Source organism: Euprymna scolopes, chromosome 2 (genome assembly GCF_053919585.1).
Source record: "Euprymna scolopes isolate OS-2025 chromosome 2, ASM5391958v1, whole genome shotgun sequence".
Lineage (NCBI taxonomy): Eukaryota > Metazoa > Mollusca > Cephalopoda > Sepiida > Sepiolidae > Euprymna > Euprymna scolopes.
In genome coordinates, this window is record NC_136483.1 from 129575181 (window position 1) to 129602490 (window position 27310).

Sequence of the window (27310 nt, forward strand, 5' to 3'; positions counted from 1 at the left end):
AACCTGATAGGTCCTGAACTGTCATCTAGGCTTCAGCCTCTGTCCCATCGACGAGATGTTGCATCCCTCTGCCTGTTCTACAAATACTTTAATGGTGAATGCTCTGACGAACTGCAAACACTTGTACCTCCTCGACGTAACTACCCCCAACAAACCCGACAAGCTACTAAGTCTCATCCCTTTACAGTAGAGATCCCTAGGTGCAAGAAAGCCTTTTACGTCAATAGTTTCTTCCCCAGAACTGCGGGTCTTTGGAACTCCCTTCCGGGATTCTGCTTTCCCAACTGCAATGATATGCAGAAGTTCAAGTGTAATGTTAACAAACATCTTTCTACTCATCTCCCTTCATAATGACCCCGCTAATTAAGTCCCTGATAGTAGCCCCCTCCTTCAAAGTGGCACTGTGCCTTGTTTGGGGTGAAAATTGAATAAAAAAAACAAAAAAAAAACAAATGAAGGCTTGTTGGAAAACTAATTATTTGAATTGTGTAGTGGGCTGTGACATTTGCCAATTGTTTCGAAAGTGGGGATTATTTTTCTATATTAATTTAACGTAAAATAAGCACCCACTTTATGGGCATTTTTGGCGGAGGGCTTTTTTTTTTTTCTTTTTTTTTTTTAGGAATGTGTTTATTGTGGCCTGGTAGACCAACACAAAACCTACCTTAAAAAACTTCTTTTTTTATAGGTTTTCGAGTATGCTGAAAATTAATATCGCATTTAAATTTTTCACAAATAAGTATTTTTCCAGGTATTAAGCAAAAATATGCATGCTTGCACGTACAACAATGGCCATCACTTACATTGTTTAATACTCATAAAAATACTTATTTGTGGAAAATTTAAATGCGATATTCATTTCCAGCATATCTGAAAACCTATTGAAAACAAGTTTTATAAGGTTGTGTTGGTTTACCAGGTTACAATTACCAAATAAACACCACCCCTAAAAACATAACGCCACTCTCAAAAAGCTGGCTATAAAGTGGGTGTTCATTTTCCATTAAATTAATATAGAAAAGTGATACCCCACTTTTTAGAACTATAATTTCTTCATATCTTTGAAATTACTCATTTAAATTATTTTTGTTTTTAGCACTCGAAAACCTATTATAGTGGTAATTTTAAAGGATTCTTTCTTGTGGGTGGAAAGATACTGCACCTTTTCCAATATTTCAATCATAGTCATTTGTTTTCTTAGTTTTGCAAAATATTTGCTACTAGCATGGGTACCCGGCGTTGCCTGGGTTAACATGAAGTTCCATTTGAAACACACCTGCTATACTAATCATTTTCATCATGCGTAACGTGGATATCCCCACAACAATTTAAAAAAAAAAAAAACGGATAAAAACATGTAAATGTAATCACCCCCAAAAAGAAGTATCTGATCCCCTCTTCACCAGATGTTTCGACAGAAGGGATCACTGTCCTAAGAAAACTCCCGATTTTGTGAACCTTAAAAAGTAACGTTTATAAACATTAATGCGTACATTTATTTTTTATTTTGGTAAATATGTAGTTTGTGTAGTTTAGCGGCGTAAATTATTTGCCAGCCCCCAAAAATATAAAAACTATTTTTATATAAAACACATTGTTAGACCCAAAGGCTGAAATAAAACCAGAAAAAAAATTTCATTTTTATTATTTTTTATCATTTATGTTTATTATTCGAGGCCACTATTTTGCTTTTAAAATTTGGCCTTTTTAAACTCTTTCATAAACTGTTTTTGGCCGCCATATTTTTTTTTTTGTAATGAAAGAGTGTAAAAAAGGCCAAGTTTTAAATGTGTAAGGTGTGCATATTTAGTCTAATAAAAAAATGATAAAAAAAACATAAAAATGAATCTTTTTGTTTGTTTTATTTCAGCCTTTGGGTTTAATAATGTTTTATATAAAAATAAATAGTTTTATTTTTTTTGTCTGTCAAATAATTTATGCCGCTAAACTACACATTTACCTTTATTTTTTGTAAGGGCACTTTTTTACTGGCTATGTTTTTTTTTGTTTTTTTTTTTGTAAATAAAGGAAATCTTAGATTTACTTTTTAGTTGTCGTTTTATGTTTCTAATCCCTCAAAAAAAAAAAAAATCGAATTTGTCATATTTTGGGCTTTGTTTTGTTTATTAAATTGTTAGGTGAAAGTAGAGAATAGTCTCATAAAAAATAATTAAATTTATCGTTATTTTATGTTTCCAATCTTATTCCTCCCCCCCCCCCATTTTTCCCCTACCCCTCAATTGCCAAACTTTAAAAAAATGCTAGAGGTGACATGTCTCGTTGAATGCTTGGTGACCAAGAAGTGGGTGCTCATTTTACGTTAAATTTATATAGAAAAGTGATCCCCACTCTAACATGTTGGTTTTTTTTTTTCAAAATTTCTAATTTTTTTTGCACTTCTGCAAACTAATAATGTTTATAAAGGCTGTTTAAATCTATTAGGCTGAAAAAAAGTGGATCTCTTTTTTCTTTTTTTTTTTTTTTTTTTTCTTCTTTAGGGGTTAAACGCCGCTGGGTCACGTCGTATGAAGTTACCTTTTAGAAAATTAAGTTTGTAATCAATGAAATTAATGAGAAAAAAGTGTAAATTGTGGAATTTAGAGTGGGGGTGGGCAGTAGATTTTCATTTTTTAAGGTATTAAACGACGCTGAATTACATGGTAAAAATTTATCGATTTCTGTATTGCTGTAAATGAAATCTTTTCAGTTTTTTTCATAAGTGTTTTTTTAATATTTAAAAAAAAATAAAAGCGAAACATTTTTTTCTAATGATATTTGGTAAACTTGTTTTTTTTTTTGTTTTTTTTATGGATAGCATCTAGGGGCAAATAACTAAAAAAAAAGGTTGCTGTTGGAAATATTCATTCCAAAATAAATTAAATATATTATGAATATAATTGTTGTTTAAAATTTATTAAATAACAATTTTAAATAGAATACTTAAAATAATTCTCTCGCTAAAAACATTAACTAAGATACTGCTATTTAGTAAATCAATTTTTCTTAATGTCATATGCAAATAAAGTAATCTCTTAATTGTATATTTTTCCCAGTATCATACTATATATATAAATAAATGAGAGTAAAGTAAGACACGTTTTCTATATATTAATCCAATTGTGAACAAACAAACAGACAGGAATACAAATTTTTATATATATAGATTTCCCCAAAACCTTTGGCCTTGATGGAGGTGAGACTAAAACTTGCTGCTATGGTTTCAAATGATCTGAAATAACAGCAAGAGGAGACTTGATTCCAGATATTTCTCATATGCTATGTCTCCCCTCTTTGGTTTTCATACATAAAGTAAATTTCACAGTGTATAAGGATTATTGGATACTGGAGATATTCATAATCGTACCCTATTTCCAAAAGAGATGAGATATAAAAATATTTGGAATAAAGTCTTTCTTTGCTGTTATTTCAGATCATTTGAAACCATAGTAAGTTTTAGTCTTCCCTCCATCAAGGCCAGAAGTTTTAGGGAAATATATGAAAGAGCACGTTTTAAAAAAACACAATGAAAATAAAAATTGTAACATTAGAAAATAGGAAAAATATTAGTAATTCTCATCTGTTTAAACATAAATAAAATTATGCTATACTAATATCAACTTTTGTTCCAATGATCATTTCTTCAGTAAAACCCAATCAATACCTTAGGTTGAAGCAACTAAAAGTTCTCTTGAAGGGGAATAATTCTCCATTCATGCTTATATTAATGAACTTTTAAAAAAAATACAGTATAACCCCGGGATACGGTGGCCCTAAGATACTTTTTTTTTTTTTTCCAGTTACAATGTGGAATTGAGTGTTTTTTTTTTTTTTTCCGGCCCTTTGTCACAGTATTTGCCCCGCCTTACAGTGTTATTTATAATGTTATTTGATTATCATGTGTATTATATACTGTACTGTATTTTGTTACTAATTTTTAATGCCGTATCCCAGGGTTCTACTGTACAGATGAATGTCATGCTTAACCACTAAGGTAATGAAGTTCAATAAAAACAAAAATAACTTTTTTTATTTAAATTTTATTAATAAAAAGAGAATTAATTTTTCAATATTTATTTCCAGTTAATAAATAATTTTTACTTCAAAAGCAAATTTCAATTTACGCATCTTAACTAGATGTCTTTACATAAGTGATGTGGTCCCATAATGGTCTGGAAGAAAGACAACTCGGTAATTAGTTGAAACAAAATATATTGTACAGAAAAGCAAATACAATTGTATAGTCTAGGTATACATTTGTCCAATTGCCATGAATGCAAGACTTGAGCATAACTACTGAGACATTTTCTGTCTTTATAGTGAGTGAAAGAGTTCATTATTATCCATAAGGTTTGGCATCACAAAAATAAGCTACCAATAAATATATATATATATGTTTATATGTTTATATATATTTATGGGAAAAATATGCTTATTCAATTATATTTCACCCTTTATTTATACTAATCCTTTAATTTATGAAACTCGATGTAACTACAGAGCATATGCAAATAAATCACAAAAAGTCTATATTATATATTTCAAGATGCTTATTTTACCATTTATTTCTTTCAGCATGTTAAAATGTTCAATTCTCGACAGCACTTGCTTCGTAGCACAGAATCATGTTATTATGTCAATTTTTGAATCTATTCTGCCCGGACTCATTAGAAGAATAGGAACTCTTCAACTTTAAAATAAAAGAAATATGGGCATGAGTACAAAAAGCCCCCAAAATCGAAGAGTAGTTGCAATTTTGTGATAGTTATGCTATCTTTAATTCATAATATATATATATATTATGTTTCTGGAGTAGCATAAAAGAATAGAGTAAATATTAACTTTGCTTGCTCTGTCTTTATTATTATGAAGCAAGCCGGAGATTTTTCAACTTTTTCTAATATCACCTACCTTTATTATTTATTTTGGAATTAAATGATTTTCACATGCTAAATGCAGCCATTTTTTTTTTTTTTTTTTCTCAATCTCTTTTTCTACATATTTTTCTTATTTTATTTCATTTATACAAACAAATTTCCCAAATGTTTCTTTTTCTTATGCTTTCTTTATTATGGTGTGTGTGACATAATTAGATATAAAATTATTATCTATACATCTTATTCTGTATATCCATGCTTGTTGGGCAGTCTTTTTACTTTCATATTAATATCGTTCATTTTTATCTTTTTATTTGTTTTTTATTTCTTGAAAGACAAAATATTTTGAAGGAATTAAAAATGTGGTTCTGCAATAAAATCGGTAGGATGTTAAAATTTAAATCTCTTAAATACATTTGAGCTTTTCTTTTCTTTCAATAACAAACTAGACAAGGCACAAAATAATATACATATTTTAAACAGCTGTTGCTTGCTCCCTCCCTACTTTTTTAATTGGATTTTTGTGAAGTTTAATTGAATTACTTTAGTATCATTTGGTCATTAAAATTTATTGAATAAAATTGTTTTAAAAATAACACACTTCTAAAAAAAAAATTAAGTTAAAAGGTTAATTACCAGACTGTCAATATCTTGTTTTACAATTTAATTATATCTATATATAATAAATAAATTATAATTTTTCTATATTCCAAAGTCCAAATGTTTAATTAATCTTACAAATAATTTTTTATAAAATGTAAACAATCTCCAAATTTTATATATTACAATATTATGCATTTTCTCTTTAAAAACTTTGTTTTTTTTCTGATGAAAAATATCCAATGCTGACATAAAAATATTGATATTTCCCTGCGAACAAAACAGATCTGTAAAATACTGAAGTTTATATGTTATAAAAATTGATTGGTAAGCTGAATAGAACTTTGGACTTTGGAATATAGTGAAATTGTTATTTATTTGTATATGGTCTCTTGTTTGATCTTAAACAGAGTTTGATTTAAAAAGGATTGATATACATAAAGAACAGAAAATATTCACAAAATCGCACATTTTCAAAAAACATATATATATATATATATATATAATTAGATAGATTAGTAATGGTATATGGAAACTTAGTTTTTAGGTAATAATGTATTTCAGCAGCTTCCTCAGGGAGGTGACAGTGACTCCGTGGTTAACGACATGGGCTGACAACCTAAATTTGAATCCAGTCCATTCTGCAGAAACGTGTTCACTTAGGGACATTGGTAACTTTCACATGGTCCCTTCCCTTAGTAGAAAGAATTCTTAAGATATCAAAGAAACGAATGCCAACAAAATCGTGAATGATGCTCAAGACAACTTCCTCATTTTTAAATGAATATAGAAACCATTCAGAATTTTGAACGCATCACCAAATCATTTTAAATGAGTTTTGATCCAATCTCTTATCTCTTTTCTTTCATCTTTTCAATAACCCTTCTTCTTAAGGGGCATACAGTTTTCTCCCACTGCAATAACTGTGACACCAAAGTGGGATTGAAAAAGTCGGTGCTCCAGAGAGGGAGCCCTCTGACTCTGCAAAAGATGCCTGTGGAGTCTCGTTATTCGTGGTAGGGTACTTTAAGCAATTAGCAATAAACTATTCTCTTCTCAAAAAGAGATGGCAAAGCCTGGGAAGGTGGATCTCCTAGAACTGCACAGAACCAACATCACACCACAATCAACATTGACCAGATCATTACAAGAATGCTCTGATCTCTGTTGATTTTGGGGGTCGAGGATAGGCACAAATTCTGGGTAAGATTGAACTCATTTCTTTACAGACATGAGTGAGACAACAAATGCACATTGACACTCACGCTATAATTACAAGCTATATATAAAATATTTATAACACAATGATATAAAGGAATAAAAATAATACATGTAGTCATATAAAATACTAATTTAAATAAAAATTTCAGGTTTAAGAGTATTAATATGTATAAGAAAATGGGAATATGTTCAGCGTTTAATATTGATTCCGTTTCTTCTGAAAAATTCGGTGCTCACTGTTGACATTCTGATGTGACTTCTGTCAGTTGGTTCCATCTGACCATACCTTATCATACGATGACCATAAATTGAAGAACTCCGAGATGGAACCGGCTTAGACTCTTCCTGAAAAAAAAAGATAAAAAATACAAAATAACATGCAATATATTCAAATAGTAGTTCCCAAACTTTTCTATATGACTCCTCTTTTCAGAATTTCACCCCATGCCCCTCGATGACATAGACTGATGACTTGGCATATTCAAGTTCTATTATAATGAGAACAGTATTCTCATTTAAGGATGTTGGCAAGAATTCAAATTCGATCAGATTTATTGAATTCAAATATACACTACTATTATTGGGAAAATATAAACCAAAACTCAAACTATTATAGAATTTCTGAACATACTTAGATTTTGTCTGATCACTTGTGAAAGCATTCTCTTTCTCTCTGGATAATGATTACTAGTTGTGAATATTATGGCAGAATTTGAAATCGGTTTTGGCTAAGATACTTTTTTGAAATCTGATTTTTTGTAACTTCTCAAACCATGGTTTACTTAAATCAGTATAAATTTTTTTTTCACTTATTCAAATACTATCACTTTACAACTATTACCTTGCAACACATGCATGCGTCAATATTAAGAGGTCACACAGCCCACACATGTACATTGGTTAATTTCAGTCAATTTTTCAGCTTAATTCTCTAACCTCTCAAACCATGGACTTTAATCAATACTCAACAATTATTATTAGAATTTAAAATCTTATCTTCGTCATTCCTCCTGACTCTTAGAGATACTTTCACTCTTTCTATTACAATCTATTCATTAACAGTCAAGGGGAAACAACGTTCTTTCTATTATTCCAATTATGTCCCTTCCATCTAAAAAAAAAAAAAGTTATTAATTTGCACCTGGTTTGCTGTTGCATGTTTCTCAAAATATAATTTTTTTTCTTGAACTGCAGGAAAAGAAAAGTTAATTTTATAAAATTTTCTTTTAATCTAGAACGTATCTTCAATTAAACGTATCTTCAGTTAAACGTATCTTCAGTTAAACGTATCTTCAGTTAAACGTATCTTCAGTTAAACGTATCTTCAATTAATTTGTTGTTTTATATTTTCCATTTTTATTTACCTTGTTTTAATGATGAACTCCTCTACTGTTTATTAAGTGAATCATTAAATGAATTTATAATGCAAAGTTCAACTATTAGTGTTCATTTTACATCAAGATGGAAGTATTAATATCTAATTTTTCTCAACCCTAAATGCCCCACTTCCTTTTCTTTTGTCAATGGGACACGCATAATGAAAATATTCAACAATTTTTGTAAAATGCAAAAGAGATATGCATTTAAATAATACAAGGCAACCCATAACTTGTTGAGCCATTATCTCTCTCTTTCCCTCTTTTTCTCGTATCATTCCATTCTTCTCACCAATTCTCTTCTTGTTTAATATCTACTAAGCATTGCAAAATTCAAATAAATCAGTAAAATTAATAGAAAATTGCAATAAAACTGAATTTTTTTTCTTTAAGTAATGTGGAGTGTTTTGTATTAATATCTAAAATATATAAATGGACATAGTTAAATTTGTTAACACTTCACAAGAAATTTTTTGGAAATGAAAAGGTTCATAGCTATCAATTATAATGGTTTCAGAATGCAGTTTTTTTCGGGGTTTTTTTTTAATAAAATTTATTTAAATTCTAATTTTCGACCCTTATAAGAGTCTTCAACTGAAAACTCCAAACACTATTTTTGTTGTACGTTATAATTTTCACATTTCGATGCATTCAAACAGTGGAAATACTTTAACTATTAATATTTATTATCACTGTACCGTTACAACCAAATAATGACAAAGTGTAAAAAAGATGACATCCATTTACAATATTATCCAGCTTTTTTAATAACAAATGAGAGCAGACTGGTCAATTAATACAAATTCCATTAAAAAAAAATTAAAATATAAAAATGACATGAATAAAAATTTTTAAATTTGAAAAAGAAATGTGTTAAAAATTTATTTAAATTAAACCCTTGTACAATTAATACCTCGAGGTGAAATGACAATATTTTACAATATATTAGATGGCAGTTGAGAAATAGATATTCTTTGACAAAGTTGGTTCGTTCTTCGGCAATTGAATGTGCAAGCTAACATAGTTGATGATGAATAAATCCAGCTTTGCAAACAAATACTTTCTTAGCAGTTTGTTTCAGAAATGCTGTTTTTTGTTTTTTTTTTTTTTCTCGGGAATTTTATGATTTAATTAAATTTTATTGCCTTTTAAATTTGAAAGCATTGTAGAATCTGTTGCAAAAATTTTAATTTTTTTCTTTCTATTCAAATGTTTTTGATGCTCAGTCAGTTTAGTTGCATTTTTAGCTTTTAAATTTGTTCTTAGATTTTACATAATGTTAGCTAGTTAGATCATTTTACATATATGGTTTGTAGATTGATGATGCTCTAAAAGGTACAGACTACTCTGTATCAAAATGGATGTGGGAGTAATAGCAACTACCACAATATTCTCCAAAACTCCCAAATTCGAACCTCATGACTGGAAACATACTCAGGACTTGGAAGATCACTTTTCCATGTCATTATGTTACCACAATCTCCACCATATTTGAAAAATGAGAAATAGCACATGCAAATTTAGTTAAATGATGAATAAATTTAAACTTTTCAAGGTCTAAATGAGTAAGTTATTTTTCCAAGTAAATAATCTTTTGTAATCGTTTTTATATACTCAATATTATGTTTTCTGTTTAAGCTGAAAAATAACAAGAAAAAGTTTTATTTTTCTTCCCATAAATTTTTATTGAAGTCACTGAGAATCTCTTCCAGTCTGCTGAGTTCTTCTGAAGGGAATTCATATTACTGATTTATATCTTTCCAAGCCCACAACTTGTATTTGTATTCTATGGACCTTCATAACTTGGCAAGTTAGTTAATCGTAACCTTATAAGATGATGACCTACTTCTGTCAAACACCACATAATACAGATTCTATCAGCTTTTTCTCTATTATAGTGGTTTCTATAATAAACTAAATTGTCTACTCTAAATTCAACTTCCTTAGTTTTATCACAGGATTTGTTCATTGCTTGTTTTCTTGCCTTCAAATTATCCATGCATTTGTCGTGGTTTGCTAGCTAACCACTCCTACGTTAGTAAACAAAAACACATGGCCTTTCATTTTACTCTTTTTGTTGATAAAAATAAAACCCAAAACATGTTATCTTTAATCGATTATCTGTGTCTGTCATCCTTTTTTACTATTACCTCTTAGCCTTGTGTCTACCTTTATTAGTTGTACGGTCGATTGGCACCTTCATCTCTTTCGACACCTCTGCAACACCTTTCTCATATAGTAGCCATCTTCATAATCCAGGTATTGAAAGCATTGTGGGCAAGAGAGTATTGTTCTCTGTCCCCCCAGACTTAAATATTGACATTTATTATAGCAGTGATATATAAAATGGAAAGACAAGGGTAAAATACTCTGGTGCCATAACATTTTCATACAAAAGCCTACAGCAATACAAATAAAATACATATAATATTGCCCCCTCCCCCCAAAAAAAAAGTATTAAAAGAGTGGGTGGGTTGGCTAGTAGATATATTCACTAGTATATATTAGCAATTAGTGATTCATTATAAATTTACAAGTAGAATCATTACTGTGTAATGAGTTTTTAATTGTCTATCACTAAGCATACTCTATTAAAATTTTGTTTTGTTTGGTCTGGTCAATTCAGGGGCAGATAACTTTAACTGATCACTCATACTTCAAAACCTCTCTTAGCAAGAGAGATAATTTTAAGCTACAAAAGAATTTTCTCCCCTTTAAATATAAAAATATTTTGTATATCCACTTAGAACCCATTTCACACTAAATTATGAACAGAACTAGAAATTAATGGCTTATTTAGTAAAACAAGCAAAAACTTTGAAATATATTTAAGTTAAAAACAGCTTTGTCCATTCAAAGTTATTTTATGGTTTGAGTTGAAAGAGAAAAGGAGAAAAAGAAACGGACGACCACCTTCAATCTATATTTAAAAAAAAAAAAAGAAAAAAGAGATGCATGAGGTAGAAAAGTAGTTAAGCATCTGAATTAGCATATCAAGCTGCAATTCCAGTATTCAATCTTTACTGTGCATTAGGACTTTGCTGGAAAAACAAATCTTCATACATCTGTCTTTTACAGAACGGTATTCTCATGACTGAATAATGTGATCTATTATTTTTGTTAAACATATTTACTAAAAAATTAGCTTAAATCTGAGGAATTTCTTTGATTATCAATTACCTCATCTTCCTTGTAATGTATTAAATGACAACTTCTTTACTGGAATAACACAGAAATGGAACTCTCCCACAGGTCCTCTTTTATAGGGAAGACACAATGCAAAAAGTAATTTCTCATCAACCAATCAGTAGCGCATACGAGAACATTTTTTCATATAGTCACACACTTTGCCATGTGAAATTATTAAAATTTTCATCAGCTTTTATTATTGGCTGACTACAATTCATTTTTTTTTTTCAAAATTTTTTAAATATGATAATCACACACATACAGATGTGTGTGAGAGGTATATTTAAAGTAAGAGCATCTGAGAGAATGTATAGGTGTGAACAGGAATAATGGTAATAAGCAAAGAACAAACTATATGAAAAAAAAAGTATTAACACAAATTCATGCTTATTTTGTTTAATTTCTGAAACTTTGTCAAGAACCACATTTATTGAACAAAGTCAAATCAGATATACATAACATTGTAAGTAGTAGTGTGGGAAAGAAGGGTTCAAAAGTGGTCTGTATATATGTGTGCGATCTAAGATTGAATAGTGTTAGTATTTTTGTGATGAGTGGCATGTAAAGAAGTGTGTACTAGTAGGTGAGGTGGGGAATAAGGAAGATTATGGTTTGTGGTAAAATAGTTTGTAAAAGACCAGATAGTGGAAAGCTGTTTATGAAAGCAGTAGGAAAGTTTGTCATGGAAGAAAAAAGATTGTAATAGTTGAGTGGAATTGAAAATAAGTTTTACAAGTATAAAAGATATGTGGATGTGTGTAGAATGGGAAACGAACAAACATGAGTTTGTTCCAGTATCATCAGAAATAATATAATTATATTTTTGTCAATGGCTGCTAAGATTTGAACTAAATCAGATTTCTTGACAATGTAATTATTTAAAAGGGATATAAGACTTTTTTCTTTTTTTTTTTTTGTTGTGTGACTTATGTTTGATTTAAGGTTTCTGGAGATTAAAATTGTGGTTGAAAACTGAAAATATGTGAAACCTAAGCATTTTAGTGTTGCTTAATTTTATGGATTTGTTATGTTTTATAGATTTTTTGTTTTAAAGGACACTTTCCTTTTGATCTTCTCTCTCCTAAAATTCCCTGCTACATTTTCACCAATACTCTTCCCCCATCCCACAAACAACGATCTGCTATAGCTTACTTAACTTTTCCTTTACACACTAGTATGCACTTGCATTTTTTACATGCTCACTCATTAGAGAAACAAGAAACTATTTCCAAATTAATGTACAAATTGATTTCAGGTTTTGAATATAACAGACAGGCTATAAAAGACCAATGTATATATTTGTATATAAATCCATCTCAACACATTATCATATAATATAAATCCATCTCATCACATTATCACATAATATAAATCCATCTCATCACATTATCACATAATATAAATCCATCTCATCAGACAACAATTAGTGAATTATTTTCACACAAAACCATTTAAAGTGATGAGAGGAAGCAAATAGAAAATCTAACAATTCCCCGTCACCTAAAATAAATTCAGAAAGAAATTGTTCACTTTAAATAAAAAGTTAACAGTTAGTATTTTTTTTATTTAAGTCATCAGAAATGATAATGTATATATAAACATTGAATTACCGGCATAACGTTTTGGATTTTATGTGAATATTAATACAAACATTGGAAAAGCATAGTTATTTTTTTCATTTTTTACATAAATAACTAAAGATATACACAGTACTCAACTCAAGTCGCTTTTTAAAATGTAACTTCAAAACTTGCTTGCTTTCCGGGCTGTTGGAAAACTGCTTCTGTTGTACCAGTATTCAAGAATTCTGGCGAAAGGACAGACCCATCAAATTATCGCCCCATTAGCCTCCTCCCACTTTTTGCCAAAATATTTGAGACCATAATTAACCATGCTCTAGTCCATCATCTTACAGATGCTAAACTACTGACTGACAAACAATATGGATTTAGACAAGCCCGTTCCACAGCAGACATCCTCACCGTGATCTCTGAACGTATATACCAATCACTGGACAAAGCGGGGGAAGGCAGAGCGGTAGCTCTAGATATATCTAAGGCTTTTGACAGGGTATGGCATGAGGGTCTCCTCAGTAAAATCAGATCATACGGTATCACTGGTAGAATACTTAACATAATTAAATCCTTCTTAGATAAGAGAAAAATCCAGGTAGTCCTCGACGGTCGCACATCTAAACAATATGATATAAATGCGGGAGTGCCCCAGGGTTCTATCCTTGGACCTCTATTGTTCCTGATATTCATAAATGACCTCCCCGACAACATTGCCTCTGAGATGGGTATATATGCTGATGACACTACACTCTATGGCAGACACGACAGGAAGACGAATGAACACATTTCTAAAGAAATGGCAGAAACACTAGAGGAAGACCTCCAATCTGTAGTGGAATGGGGACAAAAGTGGTTGGTCGCGTTCAATGCTGCCAAGACTAAACTAGTTTCATTCAATAATTACAGACAGGCTATAAAAGACCAATGTATATATTTGTATATAAATCCATCTCAACACATTATCATATAATATAAATCCATCTCATCACATTATCACATAATATAAATCCATCTCATCAGACAGCAATTAGTGAATTATTTTCACACAAAACCATTTAAAGTGATGAGAGGAAGCAAATAGAAAATCTAACAATTCCCCGTCACCTAAAATAAATTCAGAAAGAAATTGTTCACTTTAAATAAAAAGTTAACAGTTAGTATTTTTTTTTATTTAAGTCATCAGAAATGATAATGTATATATAAACATTGAATTACCGGCATAACGTTTTGGATTTTATGTGAATATTAATACAAACATTGGAAAAGCATAGTTATTTTTTTCATTTTTTACATAAATAACTAAAGATATACACAGTACTCAACTCAAGTCGCCTTTTAAAATGTAACTTCAAAACTCTTGAATCAACCCAAATTCTAAATCGCATATTGTATTAATAGTCACAATATCAACACAGTAATGCTAATAAAGCTCGAACCATTTTTAAAACTAGTCGAAACATATTTAAGCTCAACAGACTAAACTGTAGCATGATAAACAGAAGGAGAAAAGAAAAGCCTCTCAAATAGAACACATCTAATAATATACAAACACTTTCATAATTGAAAGAATGGGAAGAATACCTTGATGGAGGTATGTACTTCACCAAGTGCCTTTAAAGTTTTGCATATATTTACCTCTTCTTTAACTCTGAGACCCTTGAACTTGCTAAACTGTCTGTCGTCACGATGAGCCTTAACATCGAGTTTGGTACTTTGATGATGGACATTATCATAAATAAAAGATTTTGAATTTTCTTCCTGAAATAGAAAAAAAAAATTTTTAGCTAGAAATAATGCAAATATTATTCCTCCTACAGTAAACAAATGTCCTAACTTCAAACTAGAAAGTTTAGGATAATTATAAACATGTATAGCTTCCAAAATCGTACTACTAAATTCAGCATGAAGAATCTTGATGTGTATGTATAAAAATTGTAATGCATTTGGCTTGGCAAGTTGACACTTACAGGAAGGACCATATTAAAGTTGCCAACATCCATGGTGAAAGTGATTATCTGAAACATTAGTTGAAGAATGTTAAGTCATCAGCCAAGTCAGTATCTATTTCATTATGATATGATTCACTTCCCATCATGAAAAGAGGGGAGCAAGATTGAAATACTAATGCTACTGTTTCTAATACTACTATTATTAATGATAATAATAATAATAATTATAAACACTTATTGGTTTTAAAACTAGTTATCTGAATCACACCAAATTTAGTATGAAGAAGAATCCTTGGGGTGTCATAAGAGGATGGACGAAAATCAAAATGTTACTCTTACTATAATAATCATTAGATAATAATTATTATTATGTTACTTAAATAGAAACCTATGTCGGTGCTTCTATGAAGTTATCAAACACAAATGATTCGAAAGACTAAAATAAACAAACAATAGAAATAAATAAAACAAACTGAAAAAAAAAAAAACATAAACAAGTGGAATGGATGAGAGGTTGGATGTAGAAGAATTGTGGTAGTAGGATTAGTTCACAGAGTAAGATCAAGAAAAGCAAAAAAAAAAAAATGTAAGGATGGACTTAAGGAAAAGAAGGATAAATAAAGACCTGGTCAGATGGAAATCAATTCCTAAAGGTTGCCCAACATATGTTAACGTGAAACCGACATTAAATCGAATATGGTGATGACTTCAGATTAAAAAAAAAAATAATGTAAAACTAAGCATGCGTAACAACGCTACTCAAGGAAAACACTAAAAAAAACATTTAAATATAATAAAATCACCAGAAAAAAAAAAATATATATATATATATATATATATATAAACAAAAAGAAAAAACGACCTACTGTAACAATTTCTGTTTTATTCTTTGTAACAAATATTTTTTTAAGTGAAAAAAAATGATAAAATAGCCAATTTTTTTGTGTTTTTCATATTTTTTAACAAACGTTAAAAAAAAAAACAGCATTTATGTGTTTTTTATGTATTGATTTTTTTTCTTTACTTTTGTCACTAATGTAAAGTAAACTTTTTTGTTTGATATATATATATATATATTTTTTTTTTTTTTTTTTCATGAACAATTTTTTTTTCCTGTCGAGTGGGGCTGGGCAAGTGGGTTTTTATTTTTTTAAATTAAATCAAATTAAGACAACCTTAAGATTAGGTAGATTTTTCTATGGTTGAATCAGACAATGTCAAAATGGGATGAAAATAGTTTTGTTTAGTAATATGAAATATCTTCAGGCGTCTGCAACTGTTAATCCAAGGTGGAGATAGTCATCATGCTGTTTGAGGGTGTGTTGTCTACTTAATTTATTGATTCTTTTTTTTTTTTTTCTTCCAATATTTTCCACTTCTGCTCCTTTGCTACGCATTGCTTGGCTAATCAGCATCTTACATCAGATTAGTCAAACTTGAGCGCATGACGTCATGTTCCAAGCAAAGCTGAGCGGATAGTTCATTATGTCTGGTTCAAAATCTACACAAGTACCATATTTTTCTCAGTCTATTTCCACTTTTTCTCTGAAACTACTGGAACGATCTGTCTGAAATTCTGTATGGATCATTGTTATAAGGTGCAGTGAATTAAGTATTATGGTATCCATTTGATGCATGGTTAGGGATTAGTGTATTCATTCTTGCAGACTTCATAGTCCTCATCTTCATAGTTCTTATTTCACCATGTTTTGACCAACTTATCCTCTGGCCTTCTTCAGGTGATTAACCACAACAGGATAGGAATGCTGAGTCTCTTAACTCTATCCTCAGTAATTACTGCCTTCCATAGTTGTTGTCTCACCACATTTTTAGCCAACTAAGCCTCTATCCACTGTGCCAAAAACAAAAATACCGTTTGGTACAAACACAACAATGAAAAACCAGATAAGAACACAGAATATGATTTATAAGACCATAAAATCCAACCTTGATCACTTTTTGGGGACTGTGGCATAGTGGATTGGGTTTTTATTGTTCTAGGTGAGCATTGTCTGAAGATAGCTGTTTGAATCCTACCCAAGCAGGCCAGAGGCTTAGGTGGCCAAAAACGTAGTGAGACAACAACTATGGAAGGCAGTAATTACTGGGGATAAAGTTACAAGACTTAGCATTCCTATCCCATTGCAGTTAATCGCCTGAAGAAGGCCAGAGGATGAGTTGGCAGTTAAGTTACGAATTTGTAATATTTTTCTTTTCTAGATGCAAGTGCTAATATTATATTTATTTCAGTTTCTAATCTTTATCGTTATTTCATTGTTTTATTGTATAAATGGTTTTCTCGTGCAAAAATGTGCCGATTCTATCTGGTAAGTTCATTTGGAATATATACTGTTTTATTTTTTAATAGAGTTTTCTCATCCATAAATGTTGTTTATATTTTCCAAGTTGATAGCATAAACAGATTAGGCAATTGTATTCATTTTCAGTTAGTGAGAGGGGAATCTTTTACCATAGCTTCCCTTAATAGAAGTCCATTTGGCGTGTTTAAGTACAATACATAATATATATTTTTTTAAATGGAGAGTAGACAATGCATTGTGGATGCGTTATCGGCTGCTCCCGTTACTCTCGCTTCTCTTTATTTGTCACTCAGGCCTCGCTTTTTTATGAGTGATTTTTCTGACAAAGGGAGAAGAAAAAGCTGTATTCTAGGTTGGCAGTATTTTGCGTGAACAGCCGCCAGAGATGTCGGAAATTTTCTGTTTCTATGTCTATCCTTGTAGCCATGTCACTAGTAAGGGTGCTGAAGGTAAACGTTTTATCTGGGCTGGCGTTATCCGCCTGATAGTCAGGGACCCAAACACTAAGGAGGCTGTCCTATCAGTAAGTGCAAAGTACTGGGGCTGCTGTATTGCCATTTGGTGAATGGATTCTGAACCATGCATAGTTTCTAGTAGGGCCTCTTGATATCATATTAGTAGATAATTGTTACGGCTTTACCTTATGTGCTACAAAAAAAAATATATTTCTTCATTTCTATTTCTCTCTTACTTTCCCTCTCTGCCCTGCTCCAAGCAAGTCTGTCGGCCTAGTCCACAAATCCCAAAACTCCATCATGAAAAGTTTCAATAAAAAATACATGATTAAACGCAGATCCCCAACTTCTAATGTAGACCCCTACTACCATGTCTCTTTCTCGAACATCAGAGGTTGAAACCCAATTACAAGAGACTAAACCAGACATATTATTTCTAAGCGAAACTGGCATTGGACAGACTATTTCCCCACAACAAGTGGAGTTACTATCTTTAAAAGCATATCTGAGATAATTGACCACGTCCTATCTGCTTATCCTTCAGCTAATATTCATGTCTGTGGAGACTTCAATGTTCACAATGTGGAATGGTTAACTCACTCAAACAAGACCGATGATGAGGGGAGGTTCTGTCATGATTTCTCTATTGCTTATGATCTCACTCAGATTGTACACGAACCCACCCGTGTGCCCGATACTGACGACCAGTATGTAAGTCTCCTAGACCTTTTTCTCACAACTTGCCCTGAACTGTGTTCAGCTTCCGTTCTGTCTCCACTTGGATCTTCCGACCACTCTGTTGTATCAATTAAGATAAAAATGAAATCTAATAAGTCCTCAGATGTACCTCTCCATCGTACAATGTATTCTATGACTGACTGGGATAGCTTCCGTACATTTATATCAGATCTACCTCTGCATTCCATGTTTAAAAAGGATGTGTCCTCTATAGTATCAGACCTGACAGAATGGTTAATTGTAGGTATAGACCGTTTCATACCCTCAAAAAAATTCCAGCAAAAACCTAACAGCCAGCCGTGGTTCTCTCCAGAATATGCTGCTGCCATTGCGCACAGAAATCACTTTTTCCATTGCTTCCAACATAAAAGATGTACTGAAACTAAAACCGCTTTCAGGACTGCCAGCAACCACTGTAAAAAAAGTAATAAAGAACGCATGAGAGTTGTGTGCTCAGTCCATCAAGTTCAAAGTAGCTGAGCAGTGGCTTGGTACCCACCAGTTTTGGCAAATAGCAAACAGAATCTTGAACAGAAGCATGTGTTCTATCCCAATAATCATAAATGGGCCTGAGGTAATCTCGTCAGCATCAGACAAAGCCAAACTCTTTGCCAAGAACTTTGCAGCTAATTCTACCCTTTGTGACCAAGGCTGCCAACCCCTAATATTTCCTGTTGCATCCGAAAACACGCTATGTGATATATAAATATCTGTACATGATCTTGCCAAGCTAATCAAAAACCTTGATTCCAGTAAAGCAACTGGCCCTGACGGTATTCCCATTATAGTACTCAAAATACTTCAACCAGAACTTGCGCCCATACTTACAAAACTGTTTAAACGTTGTCTTAAGGAGAATTGCTTCATATCATTTAAGAATTCAGGTGATCGCTCATCTCCCTCTCAGTACAGGCCAATAAGTCTCTTGTGCATCATGAGTAAGTTGCTGGAATCTGTGTTAAATAGAGAAGTAATCAACCATCTCAGCAAAAATAACCTTAGTGACATGCAATATGGTTTCCGTTCTGCTAGATCTACAGCAGATGTGCTTACAGTTATATCTCATAGGATTAGTGAATCTCTCGATGGAGGCTACCTTTCTAGGGCAATTGCTCTTGATATATCAAAGGCCTTTGATAGAGTATGTCATAAAGGTTTACTTCACAAGATCTCCAGCTACGGTGTAGCTGGAAATGTCTTCTCAATTATTAAATCATTTCTCTCAGATAGGTTCATAAGAGTAGTGGTTGATGGGCAGAAATCAGAAGCTCACAGTATTAATGCTGCAGTCCCTCAGGGATCCATCCTGGGCCCAACTCTCTTCCTGATCTATATTAATGATCTTCGAAAGCACATCCTTACATCATTCGTAGACATTTATGCTGATGACACTACTATCTATGATAGCACATCTAAGACTGTAAATGACCAAGTTCTCTCCAATTCTCTCTCCTCTGATCTTGAGCAAGTGGTACAATGGGGAAAGAGGTGGCTTGTTACTTTTAATGCATCTAAAACCAAGCTTTTATCTTTACATCATCAATGCTCTGATCCCCATTTGGCATCAATTGAAATGAATGGCTCTCGTCTTGACGAGCCGTCATGTTTTGACAAGCTTCTGGGTTTGACCTTTACTCCTGATCTTAAATGGAACACATACATTAAATCCGTGGCCAAGACCACTGGAAAAATGGTGGGATCCTTCTATCGATCCAGTAGATATCTCACTACTGATGCAATTCTCTATCTATATAAGAGCCAGGTACATTCAAGGATGGAGTACTGTTGCCACATCTGGGAAGGAGCTGCTAGAAAGGACTTATCCTGCTTTGATAGAGTTCAAAATAGACTTCGTAGCCTTGTAGGTGATGTTCTTTTCTCTTCCCTGCAATCTCTTTCTCACAGAAGAGATGTTGCGAGTTTGTTTCTGCTTTATCGTTATTTTCATGCCAAGTGCTCGATTGAGCTCCAATCTATGGTCCCCCCTCGCCAAATTTTCACAAGAAACACTCGTCTAGCAGAAAATACTATCAATAATTCCCCCCACTCTTTATCTGTGCCTAAACCTAAATGTAGATTCTATGAACAAAGCTTCTTTCTTAGAACTGCATGCCTATGGAATTGTCTTCCGTGTTCCTGCTTTCCGACTGACTACAATATGGTTGTCTTCAAGTCTAACATGAACAAGTTTTTGATGAGCCGGTCCATATAAGTTAACAAATTTACTGAATTTCCATTATTAACAATTACTATACTGTCCAATTTCTACTGTACACTCTTTAACCCTTATCCTCGAGTAGCCTCTTGGCCTTGATAAGTGGTTATGCCCATGTAAAAAAAAAAAAAAAACGTGGTGAAACAACATCTATGAAGATGAGGCAACAGTCTGCAAAAGAATGAATACACAAATTATGAAGCCTCATCTCAAAGGATTGCAAAAACAAAATGGTTAGGGATTAGTATTTAATGCAAAAATAAACGCAAATTTTACCACATTCAAGCATCAATATCGTGAGGTACACTCTAGCTTGAACAGGCGATCATTCGATCTGTAGTCAAATGTTCTACCACTGAGCTATATTTCCAGATGACAATAAATCTGTTTTTTTAAGATGTGATTTGCTGAGATTTTATTATTTCCTATGGCCTGTGTAACGTAAAATATTCCCCTGTAAAAATTCTTTTTTTTTATCTATAAGAGAGAAAGACTATTTTTAAGATATAATTTTTTTGGTTTTCAATAATTATCGGATGAATTTCCGTACAAAACATATCTGAGAACACTGCCAGACATATAAATTACCTTTATGTGAAATTTGCAAAAAGATAGGCTCAGCCGTTTTGGAACCTATGAGGAAGGAACTCAAGCACACACAAAGTGACTCATTTATATAATAGTAGAAATAATGATTATTTAAATTCCAATGATTGAAATTCAATCTTTACTCACATCATTTATTTTTTTGCAATGGCAGAATTGACGATGGTCTTATAAGTGTTTCACAATGTACATATATATGTCTACAATAATTAAACGCAGTTACGCATTACTCTTTATACACAACAATGAAAATCATTTATAAAAATGCTACATCATTCATGAAAATGTTATATCATGCATAATGTTCCCGGAAATAAAAAAAACAAAGAAGACAACACTCACATGTGATTAGCCACCCCCCTCCCCTTTAATAGGATGACAGAATTCCAATCAAGTCGCCATTTTCAATCTATTGAATGGAGTTACATTTTCAGATAGCTATGAGGAAGGAGGACAAAGAAAAGTTAAAGCAGCAAGAAGTTAGTTTGAAATTAAGGTGCATAATTATTATTATTATTATTATTATTATAAGTAAGATCATTGAAATCCAAAATACGGTTTATATTCAACTAGGGGTGCATCAATTAATTGGTAGGTAATCAGTAAGAGATGCTGATAAGTAAATGGTTGAACATATTCTAGGTGGTAAAAGAACTCTTGCATACATTCCAAACATAGCCGATCAATTAACGCACATGCCACAGCAGTGGTGCGACGCAATGAAGAAAGAAATAGAACTTGAGTCTCTATATTGATGTGAGCTGGTTGTAGCTCGAATCATAGCTATTCAGAAATGCAGTAGACACATAGGAGTGCAACACACCAATTGCTTTGCTAGTGATCGTAAAAGCAACAGTTAAGCCTGGAAGGAGGCAAATATAATAAATACTGACCCAGCTGTGTTTTAGATGGTGGTGGTGCTGGGGAGGAGATGAATAGAGGAATCAGTACAAGCTTTTTAAAAGAAGGAAAGAAAAAAGATGAGCAGCAACAGTGTTTAACAGCAAAGGGTGAATGAGACAGGAATTAATGTAAGGAGAGAAATAGAGGGAATAATGACGAAAGAGGAGAGTAAGGATGACCCCAAAAAAAAAAAAAAAAAAAAAAAAAAAGGAAAGAAGGAGAAAGAAAAGAGACAAAGAAAAATTGTATATTGTACTAAAATTGACCTAAAAGGTCACAGGACAGTTTGTGTTACACATATGTAAATTAGGTAACTTATTTACTTACATAAACAACTTTTATTTGTTTGTTTATATGTGTGTATATATATATATATAGAGAGAGAGAGAGAGAACATATAAAGTTATCTTGTCAGATTTTCAAAATCAGAATCAAATAGCAATATGCCTGAAATTAATATTTAATTTAGATTATACGATCTAATCATTTTAATTTTCCACTTTCCATTATCAGTACAATTATAATTTATTTCAATTAGTTTTTTTTTTTTTCTGGTAATAGAAGGAATAATGGTAAATTTGGGATATCTTTTATTATTAATCTAAGCAGAAGTATGAGGTTAAGACTTGAAAAAAATAAACATTTTGTCATTTCCTCTTCATACTTCAGCTATCTGATAAACGATTACAGGTGTTTGAAATAAACATTAAACTATAACTTTCTTCAATAATAAGTAACATACTTTTCTTCTAGTTTACACTTATACAACTGTTTCTATTAGATGCTACAAACGGTAAATTATTTTGAATGATGTATTTGTGGGTCTTGCAATTTCTTCTAGAAGAACAGTTCACTACGGATTTCCATTTTTGTTTGTTTTTAACAAATAGAAATGATTTCATTACTAATTGCACAACAATTCTTTTTCAGATCTTTTACGGGGAAGGGCATTATCCCTATCTCTACTATTATATAAAAGAGTCACTGTGTGTGTGTGTGTGTGTGTGAGTTTCTTCCTCATAGGACCCGAAATGGCTGAGTCTGAGTCTATCTTTTGCAAATTCCACACAAAGGTATTTTATATTTCTGGCAATTTTCTTGGATATCTCTTGTACAGAAATTCATCTGTTAAGTATCAAAAATCGAAAAAAAGAAAGAAAAAAAAGCCTATCTTAAAAAGAGACTGTCTTCTCTTATAGATAAAAAATAATTTTTTTTCAAGGGAATATTTTATGTTACACCAATGTAACCTTGACCAGTGCTATGTAAAATATTCCTCTGTAAAATTTTTTTTTTTTTTTAAAGGAGAAAGACTATTTTTAAGATTGTCAAGCCCAAATATCATCTGACATGATATTGTAAACAATCACAGACAGAATTTGATGAACAACATTATCATTATTATTTGTTAATTTTTGGGGGGAATTAGTCCAATCAAATTATTCCTCATAATATATAATAATCAATAGAGGATTGATTCTATAACACATACATACATAATCTACATAAATTTAAATATCATTTTTAAGCATATTGTACGACTGGCGTCCAACTAGTTTCACAATAATAACGTCAATAAAATACAGACTACAAAAATTTTTTACATCTTCACTAATTTGAGTCCATCTCTGGACATGTGGGATTGAAAGTAGAATTTTATGGATACACGTTTTTCTGTAACCATAGTATTTTTCATAATAAATGTAAAACATTTTGATTAACACACTAGCAGGACCCGTGTATCGGCGTTGCCTGGTGGAAGTATGTCCCCCACCCCACCTGTAAAAAACAAAAAAACAATTAAACTATGGTTGTTAAAATAGCAGGCACTAGTGCCTGTGGCCAAAATGAATGTACTGTGTGGAAGTAACTATATCTAAAATCAGTATCATTTAATAAAATTTTATCAAAATTAGGATAAGGATTCTAGACATAAAGTTTAGTATTATTATATCTTACTTTTAATCTTCATAAGAGGATGTCACGATTGCAAATTACCGCTCCTTTGTTATTGTAAGCAAACACGTTTGTCGGCAGAAACAGAAACAAAAAAGAAAAAATATGACTGTTTTCAAACAACAAAGAGAAAACACAAAAACTTTGCCTTTCACAAACTCAACAAAATTAAAGGACTATTATTTCAACCCTATATTAAAATAAATACAATTAATAAACACTGAAGATGTTTTTAACTGTAAGTAATATCGTGTAAAATTAATTATGGTCATTCGTTGTTTAGCGACACCATCACTGGTCGTATAGCCTATATCATAAACGCCTCTCCATAAAGCTAGCAGTTTTCACAGCAAATCTTCAGTTCAGCTCATAAACTAGGAGTGCTTCCATCTTGATTTGTTGCCGTCATGGGGACATGGGCGGCAGAACGCGATGCACACTCCACTCTCTACTGCTGCCTGCCTCCTGAGTCTCCCCCTAACAGCCTTCCACTCCAGTTTCTGAATTCCTGAACATGCTTCAACTCCAACTGACTTCCAGTGACTACAGCTTACTCCTGCTGCGACTCCAGTGCTCTCAACTCACTCCAGCACCTCTTCAGCAGTTCCTACAGCCCTTGACGTTCAGCTACCAGCTCCAGTGCCACTGACATCCAGCCATCCGTACCAGTGCCCACTAATGTCCTGCTAGCAGTTCCAGTGCCCACTGATGTCCAGCTACCCATACATCTCTAGCCATCCATACCAATGCTGCTCCCAGTTCCAGTGCTCATTGACATCCAGTTACCCATACCAGTGCCCACTGACGTCCAGCCACCTGTATCAGTGCTCATTGATGTCCAGCAAGTGCCCACTGACGTCCGGATACAAGTTCCTACCTCACGGACACAATCATCTCACCCAGTTCTCGCTCCAACTGATCTTGAATCCATTGCTACACATTTTATCTTTTTCACTTGGTAAAAATAATTGTCTTTAACCGATCATCTGTTGGTCGTCCTTCTTTGCTATTGCAGTTACCACTTTACCTTGTGTTTACTTTGTTAGTTGTACGGTCGATGGACACCTCTCAACCCTTCTCAGCCCTCTGCAAAAAGGACATAAAAGTGGTGCAAAACTGTTCTGTTTGGGGAATTCATTTTACCTGTCTTCGAACATGTTTTGTTCTTGTGTACATACACTCGTGAGCAAAAAAAAAAAAATGGGCCAAACAAATTTTATACATTTTATCGCACTAAATGATATATTGAACAAAGAACAATTGAACAAGGAAACTTAAAGGAGACTAATAATACAGAACAAGGAATTTACTTTAATAAATGCTAAGGATGGAATCGCATTTCCTTTTGATTTCTTAAAAAGATCAATCCTTTTAGACATGCTCTCAACTAAAGTGGAACACTGTGAAGAGGAGATGCTATTCCATTCGCTTTGCACAGCTTCCCACTGTTTGTCATTGTTTGAAAAAGTTCTTCCATCCAATACACAAGATATTATGGACCAAATATTCTCAATTGGGTTTAAATCGGGGCTTTTCCTGGCCAAAATATCACATTTGAATTATCAGAAAACCATTTTTTTGTGACTTTAGCAATGTGTGCAGGGGCATTATCATGTTGAAAAATAATGTTCTGAGATATTCCCAGCTTCTGGATACTTGGTAACAGTTCTGTTTCTAATCTTCGAGTGTATTCCTTTGTATTGATTGACTTCTCACATCTAATAAGTCCTCCAACCCCTGCTGCAGTAAAAGTTCCCCATATCATTATCCCTCCATTCCGGTGTTTAACTGTCGTTTTTATGCAACTTGGTGAAAATATTTCTCCAGTTCTTCGATTGCCCCATCTGAGAGCATCAGGAGCATCAATAACAAGACAAAGTCTGACCAGAAAACATTTCTGAACCAGTCTGTACCTTTCTTGCCATAATATGAGAAAAATCTCTTTCTTTCATTGATGTTCTTCTTAGATAAAAATGGCTTCTTTGCACACCTTTTAGAAGAAAATCTTATTTCTTTCATTCATCTAGATATTGTATATCTAGAAAGAGAATTTCCAGCCCGTTTTGAATTCTTTGCTATGGTCAACATAAGTTTTCTTTCAATTCTTCAAAACAGTTAATTTAAGCCTGTGGTCGTCCTTCAAAGTGAATGCTCTAGGGCGACCAGATCCAGATTTCCCTTTTACCAAGCATTCGACTTCGAACCTTTGACCAATTCGCTTCCCTACAGAAAGAGATGTTTTCACTTTTCCTTTTCTTAAAATATTAAAAATCTGCTTGTAAGTCATTTTGGACTGCCTTAATCCTGCAATTCGGTTTTTATTTCCTCACCAAGATGCGGTCTTACATTTTTAGGATTAATTTTTCCACTTGTTATTATATGCTATAATAATAATGATCTGCAAAATAGAAATTTTCAGTTATAATTAACAAAAATTCATGGAAAAATATTGAAAAATCGATTTCTTCGTTCTTTCACTCTTGGCCCATTTTTTGTGCTCATAAGCATATATACATATGTTGCATAGCAGAGAGTTTCATATTGGGGATCATATATCGTGAGATGACGGGGACATATAATGGGTACATGTAATACAGGATTGATGATGATGAGAGAGACGGTGAGAGATGGGAATTCGTTATTGAATGAATGTGTAATACTGTTCTTTTACATCAGACTGATGCATCATTACTGTGGAGGAACTTGGAAGGGGTTATACAAAGTTCATATTAAGATGATTAACACGTTACCTTCAATTGTTGAATGACGACACAAAGACAACAGTTACAAAAATCGATGATGTTCTTTATTTCATTTAACTGGTCGAATGATTTGACGTCAGGAATTCATATTGGTTCTACATGGTTAAACTTCTACCCCTTCGCCTCTGAGGGAACCCTCCTCTGACTATGTCAGCTCTTTCTGACCGACTCTACTGACTGCTCGCACCTGACTGCCCGACTGCTCGACTCTTCTAATCTGCTAATCCTAGCTCCTATTATTGAGAATTTCCTTTTTGCTATGACGTCAGATGTGTGCTTCCAAAACATGACCAACTCACGTGGCTAAGCACACGTTTTCCAAACACACTTCTGCAAACAAAGAATTCTCAACTAACCTATTTTTTATAATATATTTTTAATTTGTATTGTTCATTCTTTTTAGCTGACCTTTTTAATTCAGTTTTCATAAAAGAATGAACAATTCTTTTTACAATACAAACAATATCTATTTTATATGGAATTTAACAATAAGTTTTTTTAACATTCCAATTCTAACATTCTATCTCTGAACCTTGCCTACAAGGTTCGAGTCTTGGCTTATCCTAATCTC

The 27310-nt window shown here is 32.4% G+C and overlaps 1 protein-coding gene across 4 annotated transcripts in view; it reads right to left on the reverse strand.

Annotated features, from left to right (window-relative positions):
- Positions 1 to 4017: 4017 nt before the first annotated feature.
- Positions 4018 to 27310, reverse strand: part of LOC145296068 (cilia- and flagella-associated protein 90-like) — a 64615-nt gene continuing 41322 nt past the window's right edge. For all 4 annotated transcript variants that reach the window (XM_080142178.1, XM_080142167.1, XM_080142156.1 and 1 more), the window contains 2 exons: positions 14470 to 14592; positions 4018 to 7040 (listed from right to left, as the gene is read on the reverse strand). In XM_080142178.1, the coding sequence (XP_079998304.1) occupies positions 6885 to 7040; positions 14470 to 14592 (279 nt within the window). In that variant the 3' untranslated portion in view covers positions 4018 to 6884. The remainder of the gene's footprint in view (positions 7041 to 14469; positions 14593 to 27310) is intronic.